Source organism: Silurus meridionalis, chromosome 6 (assembly GCF_014805685.1).
Source record: "Silurus meridionalis isolate SWU-2019-XX chromosome 6, ASM1480568v1, whole genome shotgun sequence".
Classification (NCBI taxonomy): Eukaryota; Metazoa; Chordata; class Actinopteri; order Siluriformes; family Siluridae; genus Silurus; species Silurus meridionalis.
Genome location: NC_060889.1, coordinates 19085944 through 19103420, shown reverse-complemented (window position 1 = coordinate 19103420; position 17477 = coordinate 19085944). Strand labels below are relative to the sequence as shown.

The following is a 17477-nucleotide window of genomic DNA, read 5'->3' as shown; positions in this document are numbered from 1 at the left end:
CTCTGGGTAGCGGAGCTAAAGTTAGAACATCAACATAGTCGAAAGCCTAGAATGATCCAGGGATCCTTAGCTTGGTTGCAATGAGGTTACTGCAGATCACTTTTCTGTCTGCTGGCTCCACGTCTGTGCATACTCTATTCTTGGAGCAACATGGATACATAAAAAAAAAAAAAAAAAAAATTATGTATCCTTTACTGGTTTTGAATTAACAGTTGTTTTCTATAAAGATTAGCTAAAAGCTGTGTTTATGAACAGGCAGCATAATAATACATTTACTTTGATTTTCAGTGAGCAATTAAACAGATTTAGCCAGAAGTAACGTATTGCATTGTCAATACAAGCACATGCACCCATACACGTGCACACACTTAGAGACACACCAAGTATTGGGCATGCCAGAGCATTAGCCTGAGGTATGCAGGTGCTTGGGCTTGCCAGAGTTAAGTATGCAATGCAATGTTGGCCTGTGGCAGCCTCCGACTTCCATCTCAGAGACCCAAATCCCTTCTTTTAATATTACTTTGCTTTGTCATGTACCTGCGCTTAGCATATGACAGATGTGTATGTGTCACGGTAATCAACCATTGTTGCTAATAGCAGTGGGTGGGTGTGTCTGCAAGCATGTTAGAACAATTAATAGCTGAGGCTTGATGATAGATATTTAGAAAAGCATTTGCTTGATCCTGAATCTTTGGTGAAATGGTGTACAGTAGCTGGGTGGAGTTTTGTGCAGTAATATTTATGTTTGTGCGCTTAAGAATGTTCTTAATAAAACTGCCATTTAATGACAATTAAATATGGCATGTATCACGGCTAGCTTACAAAGTAGCATGTTCACATTCGGATATTCTTAGTGATATCAATATTGCAAGATTTTTTTTTATGTGTAACAGGATCACGGGATGCTGCTTAGGATGACTAACACAGATAGACTAAAGATCACCATGAGAATACTGTAAAAGGTATCATACAGATGCCCTAAACATCACTGTGGCTGTTTTTTCTAGAATAAAGACTTCAACGGGTCTTTCTCTTGTTGTCTAAAGGACTTTTCTCCTAGCCCTAGGGTTAGTCAACTCCAGCATGATAATTAGGGATAACATTTCAAAAGTTCAATTTTATATAACTGGATTTCTGTAAAGCTGCTTTGTGACAATTTCCATTGTTCAAAATGTTATTGTATCAGCATTAACTAAGTTAGCTAGTTGGACAGAACTCTAAATTATCTTCTTCATTTATACATTATTATACATAACAGAAGACATATGTTGTGAAGAATATGTAATCTCAATGATCTTTTTCTGTCATGAGCATGAGGTAGTTACCTTGAAATGCAGATTCTGTGAATAGAAAATTATGGCTACCACATCATTAGCCTTAAAAAATATTCATATTAGATTTAATTGTTTAAAGCTTTTTTTGTTTGACCCTGTCCTTAAACTAAAAGGTCTAAATGTCCTTATGTCTAAATGTGATACCTTTCACAGTATTCTCATTGAGTTAAATGGCTAAGGCCTTTCATTTCTGAATAAATGTTTAAGTCATGTGAAAAGAGCAATTGCTTCAACAAAGTGTTTTTTAAATTGATCATTAGAACTGGAGGGCTAGCCATCACAAATCTCTCACTCTTGACCTATGGGCGCATTCCTCAAAAGCAGAGGTGAATTTGCAAGTATACACAAGCCCATTGATTACATTTACACCACTTCAAATGGTTACGTCTTTCTGACAGTGTTTAGTTCCTGTTTAGAAAACTGCAATCTGTAAAGCAGAGACGAATCTTTAAATTTTTCCACGACGTGGAAATCAGCATTCGAATGCAAGCAGCTGTCTGACTTTGGAGTGTGTAATAGTTTAGGTCAGCTTGAAAGACACAGATGCACAGCACTGCTTTGCCTATGGGTGGTCTCGTTTACAACATACCACGCACAGAGGGCCGATGGAGGGTGGTGGAGAGGGTGAGAGTGCTGGGTCAGCTTAGGGTAAACTATGGACGATGCAGTGTTCAAACACAGCTGGGACATAGGCCCACATGCAGCAAGCATGTCGATAGCTGTCTTGGAAACGAGTCAAGCTGAAAGTATAACCGATATTTTTTTACCTATAGACATGGGGTGAATAGGGTTAAGCAGATTGGAATGCAGACAAGAAAATATGCTTGATATTTATCAGTGCAACACTCTTTAATTGTGTTTTCTACAAAGTGAATTACACACCCTGTGAATGTGCCCCTACATGTGTATCTTGAGCAGAGCAGAAAAAAATAAGAATGTACCTTTCTTTGTCTTGAATGATTAATTTATTTAAAAAAAAAATCACCAAAAAATGCAGTTTGATTTAGTTAATTGCAATTGAAGCTCATACATAAATATGGTAAATAGGAGTTCTTTCAAGTTCTCTTGCCGGTTGCTTTTGGTCTCACATTTTTTTTTTTTTGTACAGCACTTGAAATACATTCTACTCTCTAGTACTTTCTCTGGCACTCCTTCAATCCCAACTATTCCTTCTTTTTCTTTGCCTGTTTCTATTCCGAGATGGATGATATTGAGGGAGCTCACGAGTGTAAGGGAAAGAGATGCGAACAAGCACTTAGTAAGATAAATATTAATCAAAGACAAAACGGAAACATGAGGTCAACATCTGCGTGTGTTAGGTTGTGTTTGTTTACACGCACACAACCAAGGTCGAAAAGGTCGTTTTTGACCATATGGGGAAGGGTCTGCTTTAGTGGAAATATATCAGAGTGATATTTAATGAAATTCTTGTAAGATTTGTACAGCAAATATATATATATATATATATATATATATATATATATATATATATATGTGTGTGTGTGTGTGTGTGTGTGTGTGTGTGTGTGTGTGTGTGTGTGTGTGTGTGTATATATATATATATATATATATATTTGTTTGCAGAAATGGAACAGAACTGTTAAGGTTAGAGAAGGTTATATATGTAAGCATGGTTCCCGAAAGGGAAATAAGACGTTGTGTCAGAAACGATTTGAGAACGCTTCCGTGTTGTCCACGCTCTGAATCACGTGTATAATCATTCCAATAGAAAGCGCGGTATCACCTGCAGGACGACGTCAAGACCAGGAGGCATAAAAGCACATGTGAAACCAGTATGAGCTTCTGAAAAGGGAAGGAAGTGCCGCTGGGATGCAGGCAGTGTGATACGTAAACCTTTAGGGTGGAAGGATCCAACCCTTTAGCGAACTGTTGTTGAAGGAATTCCAGTACTGAACTGACTGGGCAGTTAACTGGATCTAAGTGGTGTTGTTCACACCATGCAGTGAACAGGTGCCACCTCGCAGCATACAACTTCCTCTGGATTAAAGAATGGTCTCTAACACTTCGGTGGAGAGTCCGGCGGCTAGGCGCTGCAACCCCTCAGGGGCCTCAGTCTCCACTACTCTGGGCGGGGTGTATTATTGTACCCCATGCCTAAGATAGAAGATCCCTCCTGAGAAGAATCTCGCAGGGAGGGTGTTTGAGAAGGGCTACCAATTCCGCAAAACTGTGGCTTGCCCAGCCACTGCCGGGCCACCAAGAGGAGGCGGACTCCGTCTCCAGAACTCTCGGGAACAGCGCAACAATGGGAAAGGCATAGGCCTGTACCAGGGCATCCAGCCCTATAGGGTCTTGGGGTGTTAGGGAAACCAGAGGGGCAGTGCGATGTCTCTTGAGTCACAAACAGGTCCACCTGAGCTCTGTGAAATCATCCACATCTGGGTGGAGTCGCTAATCCCCGGGCCTCGGCACTTGCCGCGAAAGGGCGTCTGCTCCCTCATTTAAGTGGCATGATATATAGCTGCCTTCAAGCAGAGCAGCTTTTCTTGGGCCCACAGGAGGATCTGACGTGTCACCTTTCACAGGAGGCGATATCACAGTCCTCCCTGATGGTTGATTTAGGAAACCAACAGTGTTGTCTGTACAGACCAACACATGGTTATCTCCAGGCAATTTATTTGCCACGTCCAAAGGGACCTCCCCATAGATCTTGAGCCGAGCGGCCCTGTGAGGGATGTGTCTGTTGTAAGTGTTATGCGATGCCCAGGAACTCCCAGCACGGGGCCCTGAGTCAGGAACCCAGGTTGAAAAGTGGAACTTTGTGATGAAGAAAGCACACTCTTTTTAGCTTTCTGCCTTAACCCCAATTCCCTTATATGGGCAAGAATGACATCTTGACATCTCTGATTGAGCCAATATCAACCAATCATAGATATAATTTAGAATGCAGACACCCTGAAGCCTCAGTGGGGCCAGTGAAGGTGCAAGGTGAGAGGGCATAACCAAACGGAAAGACCCGATGTTGGTAAGCTTTAAACACGAAAGTAAACCTCAGGAACTTCCTGTGAGCTGGTCACAAACCAGTCCTCGGACCTGATTTGGGACACGACCTGCTTCAAGGTCAGCATCCTGAACCTGAGTCTCAAAAGTCAGCAGTTTAGCTTATGCAGATCCAGTAAAGTGAGTGACCCCATCCTTTTTGGGATCTATGAAGTACCGGCTGTAGAGCCCGGACTCTCTGTCTGATGGAGGGACCACATTGATGGCCACCTTCCTCAAGAGAGTGACCACTTCCTGTTCCATGACCAGAGCCTGTTTGGGCCCCACCAGGGTGGAGGACACCCTGTCGAACCATGGCGAGACCCGAACTGAATTATACAGCCTCTGTCTACAGTGCACCAAAACACTTTTACCTCTGGTACAGAGGTGCAGCTTTAGGGGTCTCCTGAGAGGCGGCGAACCCTTCATGTCTGCTATGATGCCGGGAGGAGAGCGAGGAGGGTGTTTGCTGGAGCTGGCCATGCCCTGAAGCACCAAGAGTGGTACAGCCATGGTGTACAGACACCCTCCCGCTTGGACCCACTGAGGCATAAGCCCACCAGTGGCAAGGTGGTTTTCAGGGGTATGTTGGGCAGCACCGGGGCTTTAAGAGACGATGCATCCCACAGGGAGAGATAGCTAGCCAGCGGCTTTTCAATCCGGGGCATTGCCCCATAACTACACTCTCTCAGTCAAACTATATTCAAATATAGTGACACCCGAGGACTAAAGAGGCGGGAAGAATAAGGCCTAGCCCACAACGTGGACACCTCCGTGTGCAGGTCTGGGAAGAAAGGCAAGCCCCGGCACGGAGGCAGTGACGCGGGTTGCAGGAACTGCTCGTCAAACTTACTAGGTGGATGAGCCTTCTGCTAAACAGCCGGCCAGTTGATCTCAAGCTTGACAACGGCATGGGTCACTACCTTTAGGAGCTCCTTGAAAAAGATTTAGGTAGTCTCAGGGGGCTTGCTTTTTTTTTTTTTTTAAACAAAACTGATTGAAAGGGAAGACTGATCACACCTAAATGAATTACATCCAAATTTAAATGTAATGTTTCATTTGTATCTGATGCATATAGTATTAGGCAAATAGTAAAAAGACATATTATAATTGCAAATAAACACATATATCCACTCTCACAGTACTCAAAATGTACCCACAGGCAAGGGACCTTTAGTAGTGTTTTGTAGTATGTAGAAATTGATCTTCTCCCTTGTGTGTTTTTTTGCTGAGAGTTTTCTCAAGTTCCACAGTTTTTGTTCTGTTCTCAAAAGCACTTTCTAAAAAAACCCAGTGCAGGAATGTCAAGGTGTGGCATTATGATCGTTTTGCATTATTGGAATTTATATATTTTTTTTCCTTGTACATGAAGAAAAGCACATGCACATATAAGATGTGTCCACCCTTCTAACTGGTAGGTTAATCACACTGAATAGAAAGTGACTTAACAGCCCTTGTAGGGTTGCAATCATTCAAGGAAACTAGAGGAGTGTAGGAGTGTAGAATTATGTCTCTGTCCTTTCCGACCCTTGCACCACCCCCCACTTGAATGACTTTTCTTCTAAACACTAAGGATTCTATGAGATTCTAGTTCAGTTTCCAAATATGCGCCAACATGCCACTGACAGCCAAGCGTTCCTCGACGACGCCTTCTGTTCTAATGTCTTTAACCCTTTCTTCACCCCAGCTACTTTTTATGAAAGTTGCTTTCGTGTCTGAAGAACATACTTTACATTGGTATTCGTTACATTAGCAATGGTTGATTGTTCCTGTTTTTTATAGATTGCCATTGAGAAAACATTGTTTCGGTTCTCTCCCTCTTTCTCTGCCATTCTTCCTCTAATTTTCTCTTTTGGCCTGCTTCTGTCAGGCTGATTATCACTACACAATAGATCAGAGGTATAAATAAATCTGGGCGTTTTCTATTCACTTTTGCGCTTGTTCTCTTTCTCTACCATTTTCCTTTTCATTTTATTTGGTCATCTGTATCTCAGCTCTTTACTAGAAGAGCTAAACATTTAAAAGTTTAGGGACAGGCTCCCTCACATATACACAAGTAAAAACACAAATAAAATGCATGTTTCTTTGCATTGTGGGTCTTATTTGTAATCATAGCAATGTGGAGTTGTATTTCATCTGGCTCTTTCTATTCACTCAAAGGTTCAGTAGCAATTTTCTCTTCCTCTCCCATGGTCATATCATACCACCCCACACCCTTTCATCCTTTAATCACATTGAAACGCTCCCTAGTGATCTCTGACCTTTGTGGCCAGAGCAGGTCTCGGCTCAGCACCCTCATCCGACTGCACCTACTGTTTTAGCTCGGTTAACATTCCTGAGCCCGTAAGATCAGACTTCTCACTGTGCAAGAGATTCCTTCTGTCCTTATAATTCATTTGTGATGTCACATAATCGGCCATCCTTCTCACTGAATACAGACACAGGTTGCAACCTGTATTTTCTATAAATGATGACACCCAGAGTCTATTCAGTGTTACTGATTTACTGAATAACCACTTTGATTATTAAACATGTACTTCAAATTTTCTAAACCTTTCAAGAACTGTAGGCAGTTGTAAAATTTACATATCCTTTTCTCTTGTAACAACATATCATTCCTATTAGTTATTACCTACCCAGCTTCTACGTCATATGCTTAAAATAATTTGGGAACATTGGAGGTTAAAGTGTTTCTGGTGTGTGAAAATATCTGTTCAGATTTATTGACCATAAGTGTAAACCGAGCCCAAATAATAAGGGGAAGATCAGTGGATGTGTGTGATTGTGCAAACAAGGAGTGCAATAAGTGTTGTACTTTATGCATTTGAATATTATACTATATGCAGTATCAATATTTTGTAATTGGACATGTCTATCAGTCGTGTCTAATTAGTCAGGGCTACATTCATAAAAACATTTTAATGCTCTTTTTTTATATTTTAATAATTCCCGCTGTTCTTGTTAACCACAACATATGTGATGGCAATGTCTCAGGTTCACTATAGACAAACTTATCTGCTTGTTTGTTGTTACGTTACCAGGTGGCATATTAATTTCAGAGCAGTTTCTGTTACCTCCATATTCACATTCCTTTGTGCTTAAATAAAATTCCACAGGGCTTTGAAATTCATTTCTCTTTCTTTGTGTGTCTCTCTCTTTCTAGGGATCAAAGACCAATGAACCATGTGGAGGGCGTGACTGTAGCGGAAGATGCCCCTGTCCTCCGATTAAAGGTGCCAGGGTGAGTACCAGATTTTGTGGATATGGTGAAATATTATATGAAAGAACAATGTTCTGTACACAGACATATTTAAACATACTTTCAACTATCTTGAAAATGTTCATCAATTGTTGCGGTTTTAAGATTTAGACAATAATAAAAAAGTATGTAGATGATTATTATTTTATGTCATCTTCATATTAAAAAAAATAAATAATAATGTTAAAATGTTGGTTACATACATTTGTATTAATACTATTCTACCTTTTAATGATAATGCCATGTTTTATAAAGGCCACAAATTAATTCTGGCAAACATTGTCACTATATGTCTTTAAACATAGTTGGTCTTTAACTCATTCTCTATCTAATCACTATAAAAGATATTTAAAAGTTTAAGGTAGAGCTTAATTTAGATGTTTCCCAGCATAAAGTTTGAGAAAAGAGTTGGACCCTTAAAAGAATCCTGCAGGCGCATATTTCCACAATATACTTAAACCTTGTCACCTAACAACCGGCCAGAAAAGCAGAGATTTTCATTACTAAACTATATTTAAAATCACATTTGCCTCCTAGCTACATATACACACAGACCAGTCAGAATATTAAAACTAATTCAGAGGTTAACAAGAACTTTTTCTTATGTGTCTTATGATCTACATCATTGAAAGCAGCACAGCAGTCACCATAGAATCTGATTGGTCTGCAGCTATGCACCCCCATAAACATTAAGTGGTTATGTACTGTGTTTTCTTTCTATCAGAGCCAGCATTAACTTTCTTAGCAATTTGTGCTACAGTAGCTATTTTTGTAGAATCATAACAGACTAGCTAGCCTTCGCTCCATTGAGGCATCTATGAGCCTTTAATAACTATTACTATGTTGTCGGTTCACTATTTGTCCTTCTTTGTATACGGTTTGGGACGTAATAACCACTGCATACAGAGAACACCCCATAGTACCTGCTGTTTTGGAGATGCTGTGACCAAGTTGTCAATCTACTACATTTTGGTCTTTGTCAAAGATGTTCAGATTTTAAAGCTTGTCCATTTTTCCTGCTTTCAACATATCAGCATCAACTGCTGCCTAATATATATCCCCCTGGAAAAAAAATAATAAATGTGATTCATGATATCTGTTAGCAGTTTTAATGTTATGGTTGACCAGTGTAGCTTCACAGTTCAATTACCCTGTTTAAAATACTTTTAATTAGCATCAGCTGTTGTCAGCACTGGTGGTCCTAAACAGGTGAGTAAGTGTTACAAATGAACTTTGGCACATCTATTCTCTCCTAACTCAACATTAAAACAAAGCATCTAAATTTAACTAAAAAAACATAACCTGCATTTTATTGTTTAAGTAAGCAGCACTGTTGATCTTTAAAGGTATGCATATTTTTCAAAGGATAATATCACATATAACATGTATATACTGTACATCTTCATCAGACTGAAATTCTTGAAGGTGTATGTGAAAGTTGTCTTCACTATTGTTCCGAACCACTCTTTTTTGAGCAAAGTCAGACAGAGGTGGTAGAAAAATGCATGACTCATGGCAGATTTATGGTTTCAGATTGATTTGCTTCATGCCATTCATTAGCAAAACTGAGTGCTGTCTGCATACCAGACACATATCAGAGTCACAGCTCTCATTGTTCCATTCACACCTACCAGATGAAAGATGGATTTTATTGGAATTAAAGCATGCAGGGATCTCACTGGTCACACAGACTGTAAGCACTGTTCTCTAACACAATATTTATGGTGATGTTTATAGCTGCTCAGGATCAGTAATAGGCATCATTGTGTGATAATTTTAGTGTTGCCATTTGAAGACTTTATTTATCTACTGAACTGAGAATTCGCCTGATGTCATTACACAACCAGGACACCTAGATGTAAGTCTTCTTTCTCAAGAAGTGGTACATTTATGGGCTGTTTTAGCACAATGTCTAAGAGCTATTGATAAATTATTTGAATTTTAAGAAATTCTTCCATTACACTGTTTTGTGAGATTTGGCAGAATGAGAAAGTAGTGTCCGTTTGTGTCAGAAAATATGAACTACATAATAAAAGCTTCAGTGCTTTTAAAGAGCATTATTTGGACGAGGTGAACGTTATTTGGAGGTAATATGCAGTCATGGTATGGGCAGTGTAAAATGGATGTGTAAAGTGGCGGTCTTGTAAAGTGTCTGGTGTGGTATGGAGTGTAAGTACAGGCTGTGGGCAGACATGTCTAATTGTTGTTTAACATCAGATCACCCATGGAAGAAGCCTTAAGTAGAGCCTTGGCACACGCAGACACACATTTAAACAAATACGGAAGCATCACACACACACACTCACACACACACAAACACTAGTCTCTCCCTGACTAGTAGCTGATAAATCATGTGCAGACATTGGACATCATACAGACATTATACAAACAGACCTAGAGCAATCTCAAATAAAAATCCTAATATGAGCACAGCTTCATTTCAGGATACAGCTTTGTTTAGAACTACCCAAAAAGACTGTTCTGCTGCTTACTCTCCTGCTGCTTTCTGATAAGAAATAATTCTTGGGTCTATCCCAATGTTCCTCCGATATTAACAACACTTCAGCTTCATTACGTCCCTCGCAATAGAGACACCAGCCTGAAAATCTGAGTTTTTCAGGTGACGAAAAGTGAATGAACTCTTAAAACACTAAAACTGTTTGGAGAAGCGAGAGAGATGAATTGAAAGAAAGGGATAGAAAGAAAGAAAAAGAAAGAGTGTGGGATGGATAGAGGCTTAAGTAGGTATTATTGGCCTAAATGAAACACAGACTACTGCCCCAGAGGTTTATCCTACGATGTTACATGAAAGCTAATTTTTTTTTTTTTTTGGTTTTGATTTGTTTTATTTATTTTTTTATTTTTTACAAAGCTTTTTCCACTTATCTCAAAATGCTCCCCCAAGACAAGCATGATCATGGCAAGCATGCTTGAGAGTGTGTGCTCTGCTTTGACAATGTTCCAACACAAACAGATACCCATATTAGACTCATTGGGACCAGTAAGATCCATTTCCAGTTAGGTCAGAGGTGACAGAAGGCTGACAGCATGGTTTGTGGTATGGAGCATAAGAAAAAAAGTTAACTTTCATGTGTCCCAGCAGAGTTTAAGTGACCATGTGGAGGGCCTTAGAACCACATGAGCCTTCACGCTTCTTCTGTCACTATGAGGCACTTAGAAGAATTCTGCAAAAACTTACAATGACTTAAAGCTATATGAACAATGCCTGGATCAACCTTCAAATCTGTCATCACTGCCAGAGGCTTAGAAAAATTTTGTGAGCTTTAGAGAGTCTGGCTTATACTGTCACCACTTAGACAAAAAGTGATGAAATACTAAGCACATGTAGATACAGTGAAAAGCAAAATATCTTTGGGTTTGCTCAAAAGTGCACTGGTTTTATTTGTTGATCTTTATAATAATGTATTGGTCACCGGAGTGTAGACAGCTTTTAATTGCAACCCTATGTTGCCTACCTTTAAGCCCTTTCATGACTCCAGAATATTATTAGAGCTCCAAAATTAGGCTGATAATGATGTTTGTAGTTAAGTATATCATTATTTGCAAGCCCATAACTATGTTGTAATGTGAAAGGGCAGATGAGAGTTGTGCTCTCCATCATCAATAGAGTGTGTGATTTGGGCAGGGCTGGGAATTTGGATTGGAAAGAGCTTCCCTCCTGTCTGTTTCTTCCTGCTTAATATTAAGTTGATTTTTGAATATAGAAGGTACTAGAGTTTTATTCATTGTCTTACCATATTCTATTCCACTTTCATTACTTCCACCACTCTGTGCTCTATGAGGTCAGGAAATTGAAAATATAGATTATGTAGAAGACTAACTTGCCTATGAGGTCATTTTCTTTTAAATATTGTTCTAGCCTTTATTATACCAACTTAATCCTTAAGCCAAAGAGCAGGCCCCCATAGAACCCAAACAAGCCGGGTGTATGGACAAATTCACTTTGTTTATCCAAAGATTTATAGGCCACATTAGAGTCTGCAGGTCATTTAATATCTGGCATATTGTTTAAAGTGATAACTCTTGTAATTATATACAAGTCTGTCATTTACAGCTACGGTTTTACTGTGCTTTAGATTGTACTATAAAGCCCTGCTCACTATCACCATCCAGAAGAGTCTGATCTTGATGATCTTGTTTATAGGAGAAAAGAGATTATAAATGTCTGATGTACCATCGCATAATAATGGTAATGGAGCTTGTCTGATTTGTTGCAAATGATAACAAGAACAAGCACATTAACCGTCAAGAAAACTACTTTTCATTAGGTTGTTTCTCAGTTTTTGGAAGAGACACTGCCACACAGTGGTTACTGATGGATTTACAAGTGGGGTAAATGCATAAGACAAGAACACCAGAAGATTGAAGTAACAATGATTTGCACATTTAATATTAATGCAATTTGTAAAAAGAACTATTTTGTGTGTTTTTCCTAAATGTGCATACTAGTATCATTATTTATTATATATAAACTTCACCTAAAGCTAAGCATTTACTGTTGATTCTCTCTTTCTGATTGCTGTTTTTTGTACATGAAGCACAGTATCAGAATTTAAATATTAACATGTCTTGTTAAAAATAAACGCATATTTAAGTTTTCATTAAAGCTACAATATAATAGCGTCAGTCTGAGGCAGAGAGATACTTCTGCATGCTATATCTGTGATCATTTACTTCTTTTATGTTCAGTTATTAAAAAAATTATATTATTATTTAAGTTAACATATTTTAATTAACTGGCAGCCTGAAAAGATGTCATCAGTGTAGTAATTTAAGGAAAATTATTTCAAGACAGAAATTATTTCAAGACACACCCCCATGCTCTCTCTCTCTCTCTCTCTCTCTCTCTCTCTCTCTCTCTCTCTCTCGCTTGCTCTCACTTTCTCTCTCTCTCTCTGATGTTGAATTTATTAACAAAACACTCATAGGAATCCCGTTCTCTAACCTAAACACAGCTGGACTGTCCAATCTTCCCACACACAGGTCTGGAATGGTTATCAAGATGTTGTTTTTCAATTAATGTTATTTTACATGGCCTACTTTCATCTAGCTCAAGGATCCTTTTAGTAAGAATGTCCACCAAAGTACTTTATGGCACATGGAGTCAAACCCTAAGACAAATCAAATTAGATTGAACCCAAAGACGAGAACGTTCTAAAAAGCGTTAAAATGCTCTTTATAAAACGAGTACCCTCAAGTAGCTTTATTTATAGAACATTATGGATTATGATATGCATAATTTGACATTAATGAAGTAAATGTACTTTACTTAAATAGCTTTTTTGCAGTATCTGTACTTTACTGAAGTATTTCCATTTGGGAAAACCTTTCTTTACCTTCACTACATTTTAAAGTCAAATATCTTACACAAATACATTTTGGAAATCAGTTGTTAATTTTTATTTATGAATGGATAAAAACTTCATTGGTCAAGCACACAGCAAGCCACCAATCAGTTTAAAGTATGCGCCCTGTTTTGAACTTGTTTTTTGGTGGTATCTACTTATCACCAACATACAGTTCAGCATCAGTTCAACAGCAAGCAGAACATTTTTGATGTAGCCGAAAAGAAGGTTTTGGGCTCATGATAATTTTAATAGATTTTAATTTTGGGTAATCAATATCATTCTTTTCATAGATTGATGTAGTAGTAGGAACATTATAGCCATAATAAATCATAGTACTTTGAAATTACTATGTAGTAATTCGAAGGCAAATACTTTTGTACTTTTACTCAAGTAAAGGTTTAAAGGGAACACTTTTACTTTTCCTTGATTAATATTATAAATAATATAATTTATTTTTTTAAATAAAATTATGGTTTGTGAACTTTGTCCACCACTGCTGCTGAGTTACCTGTACAGTGTGGGTTTGTATTATGGTTGTATTACAGTCAGATGAGACGCTGGATGTTTTCTTGCTGCTTGTACTTCAGTCAGTCAGAAACTGAGTTGCCAAAGACAAAACCAATCACACGCCGATTAACCGCGTTGTCACGTGGTGCTGAATTCTTCCTTGCATCGTGCTCATCTCTGCTCCCACTGAGCACATGGTGTGACAGTTAAAATCATCCCCTCGGCCTCGGTGCCCAAGAACAATGGGTCCAGGCTAAGTTGTGTGATCTGGAGGGAATCTGTCTGCTCATGGATTCTCTTAGCTGTACAGGAAGTGAGGTGCATGTTGGGTAACCAGGTCGGTAAGACCGGTAGCTTACACAGACAGAATGGGTTCTATTGTGTGCATTGTAAGGAGGAGGATTTGCACCACAAATGAGGCAGCCTAGTGAACATTAATGTGTCTGGGTGCTTTTTTAAATCTTGTCTGCATAGAATTGGGACATTTTTATATTTGTGAATACAAGGTTAAACCTTTTATGGGGAGGCTTCCTCATAATACTCATCACAAAAGATCTTAGTGTATACCCACCTGAACTTTAGTGTTCAATGTGTGAAATGAGTAAGATAGTATTTAATTCATGCCCATGCATTAGTGATGAGGTTATCTTGCCTGAAAGGTATAATCTGAAAAGAGTCTAATTTCATTTAAAGGCAGTGTTTGGTATTCTTAATGTTGTACTTGTTTAATTAGTCTGACATGATGGGACTTTTAGGACTATCCTTTAACTTTCTGTGAGTCAGTGCCACAGAAAATGTTCATTTCCTTTAAATTAAGGTTACATAAGCACCAATAAAAAGTGCTACCAATACTGGTTGCTGATCGAGGTATGTTTGTGCCTGCAGATGATAATTATATAGAACCAAATGAGTAACCACTGTTTCATTTCTGTGTTCATTACAGTCACCAAAAGGATTTGTGTGAATGAGTTCAAATATACCAGAAGCAAACATATCATTTAGTACACTGAATTTAGATGTGGACGTATAACCAAGTAGCTCATTGTAGCAACACATTAATAAATAACATTGTGTATCTGTTTTGCCATAAATAATGAATCCAAGGAATTCATAAAAATGTGAATTTGTCCTGTTTATTTAACCATTATCACAATTTATTAAAACAATCTTTAATCTGGCTTAAAGTTACAACTTGATTTTAGACCAAATGCTATTCTGGATTTTATGGTTTTCTTAAAACTTTCAAATCATGCCTGTAAGTGTTTTGGCAACTTGTGATTGCTCCTATGTGGGTATGAGTGTGTGAATATGTATGTTCATGGTGTTTTTCTATGAACATCCTATCCAGGGTACATTCCTGCCTCATGGACAGTGTTCCCAGGATTGGCTCCAAGATAGGTTTAATTGGAATTGTTGTACACCTGCAAATTAATGCAGTTATCTAATCAGTTAGATTAGATACCAGTTATGTGATCGCACAACACACAGTTATTCAGATACAGGAAAAAAGGTTCAGTTAACAGTCACATCAACCATCAGAATAAAGAAAACGGTGACTTTTATAATCACATGGTTGCTGGTGCCAGATGGGCCAATGTGAGAATTTCAGAGAACCGCTGATCTCCTGGGATTTTCCCACACTACACTCCTTAGAGTTTTCAAACAACAATACTTGAGATTTAACCACAGAAAATGCATGAATACACTAATACCCGGTTTTAAACTTTCCATCTACTAAAATAATACTTACAGTAGATAATAGTAGTTAAATACTAATATTAATGACATTAGTATACAAAAAAAGCATGTTATAAGATCAATTTATTTGCAAGCAAATATGGAATAGGCTAAAAATTGTAATCGCAAGCATTCACACAGATTAGTTACAAAAAACTGATTATGATTTAATCAAGATTTTAGGTTTGCTGGTCCACATTTTGGAAATCATACTGTTTTCTTCACATATTCAAGGTTTGTTATATACGTTCGGGTACTAGATCTCATTATTAGCGTCATGCTACGTATAAGGTGGTAATTGTGGGTAATAGAGGGTCTCTGTGGATAGCCATGTCCAAGCTTCCTCTTTCTTACTGAACTCACTGGAACCAGGTGGGCCTTTAAATTACACCTATCCTCCCTCTTCCTAACAGCCATTAATTGTAGGGTCTAAAACTCTTTAAATCTTCATGTGTGTGTATACAGTGTATGTATGTATGTATGTGTATGTATGTGTGTGCGTGTGTGTGTGTGTGTGTGTGTGTGTGTGTGTGTGTGTGTGTGTGTGTGTGTGGCCGCAATACATAGACAGAAATGAGTGAAGGCTATCTGCTGGACCATCACCTACACTTACACTCCACCCACTCATACACACACTCTCTCTCTGCCTTATTGTTGCCTTAAAATGAGCTAACTATCAGCTGTCAGACTCTCTCTCATTTGCCAACTACTCAAAGAGAGACTGCCAAAAGCAGTAAATATCCAGTGGTGAAGGATCACCAGCAAAATTGAAATGCTGGATGGTCTCGCCCCCATATGGCAGATAGTTACTATTGCAAGTGATATTTTATTCTTATTGACTGTATTGTATAATTGAGCCAATTGTGGTTTCTATACATACAATGTTGTTGTGTAGTTACATTTCATAGCGAAATGTGTGCAGTGCTCCTACACCACAGTGAAAAATTGATTTTGAAATAAATGTTCTCTTTTCAGAATGCAAAATGCTATAATTTTAATTATAATTAAAAAAGAAACGTCCTGAATTTATTTCATTTAAAGAAGTAGTTTGCAGACCTTTGTATAGTAGTTTCACTATGTGAAGGTTTTTTCTCAGGGCATAACAGTACATTATCTGTTAAAGCTTAGATTTTAGACTGACTGTCCAATTATAGTTGAGGTTAGGTTCAGTTGTAATTGGCAGTGAGACAGACAGACCTATAGCGCATAGAACAAGAGGCAGTTACAGTCACATGACACTTTATTATCTTCGGGGCCATCATAACGACATAATTACTGTAGCAATGTCTGGAAGACTCATAAATCCAGGTGCACAGATGTGACCCCTTTGAGCACACACACGAACCTCCGCTTTCCTTTTACTAATTGCTCAGATTAACACCCACTATCAACAGTATAATCTGAAATCACAAAAAAAAAGTAAAGTCAGAAAAAGTAGCATATTAAATGATGTCTTTAGTTTCTACTGTTTGCCAAATAGTTATTTTACAGTAATTATCAGTTGATGTAATATGTAACCTGAAGTTTACTTCACATAATTATTCACATTTATTTTTCCTCATCCTATTCTATAATGCCGGACAGTCGTATAAAACATTTCACTGCATGTCGTACTCTGTATGTATGTGTATGTGACAAATAACATTTGATTTGATTTGATTTGATAATTAGGAAAAAAGTTATATTCTCATCTGTCTCCTTTTTTATCTCAGGGTCAGCCTGGGCCTTTAGGACCACCTGGGCCCACTGGACCCGAGGGCTTCATTGGGGCCCCAGGGCCTGTAGGACCTAAAGGAGGAAGAGGGCATGGTGGTCACTCAGGACCGTCTGGACCCAAAGGAGACAAGGTGAAATTACTTTCAGATTATAAAACAATGCACATTGTTACTGACATTTTTTAATCCTTATCATTTATATTGTACCTGATGCCATACATTTTTATATCGTTATCATACACAATGTGATAAAAGGGGCAGCTGAGTATAGATATTTTCTGTAGTTGTTTGTTCATTACGAGATTTTTGTATTCAAACAGGGTCCAGTGGGCGTTCCAGGTTTTCCAGGCATTGATGGTATTCCTGTAAGTAACAAGTTGTTTACATTTGATGAAAGTGTTCAAAATTATTTTTACAAAAAAAAGAACATTTTCTTAATATCTCTTAGTAACTTGGACCACTGTTTTGATCCACCTACCTAGAATTTGATCAAATAACTCTCACAGTTTCTCCGTTTGTAAATCATGTGACCACAAAGATGGTTTATTTTGAAACA

The 17477-nt window shown here is 38.2% G+C and overlaps 1 protein-coding gene across 3 annotated transcripts in view; it reads left to right on the top strand.

The window, feature by feature from the left end:
• col4a6 (collagen, type IV, alpha 6) overlaps positions 1-17477 on the top strand; it is a 73169-nt gene that overhangs the window by 29615 nt on the left and 26077 nt on the right. For all 3 annotated transcript variants that reach the window (XM_046851606.1, XM_046851605.1, XM_046851604.1), the window contains exons 4-6: positions 7498-7575; positions 16919-17053; positions 17242-17286. In XM_046851606.1, the coding sequence (XP_046707562.1) occupies positions 7498-7575; positions 16919-17053; positions 17242-17286 (258 nt within the window). The remainder of the gene's footprint in view (positions 1-7497; positions 7576-16918; positions 17054-17241; positions 17287-17477) is intronic.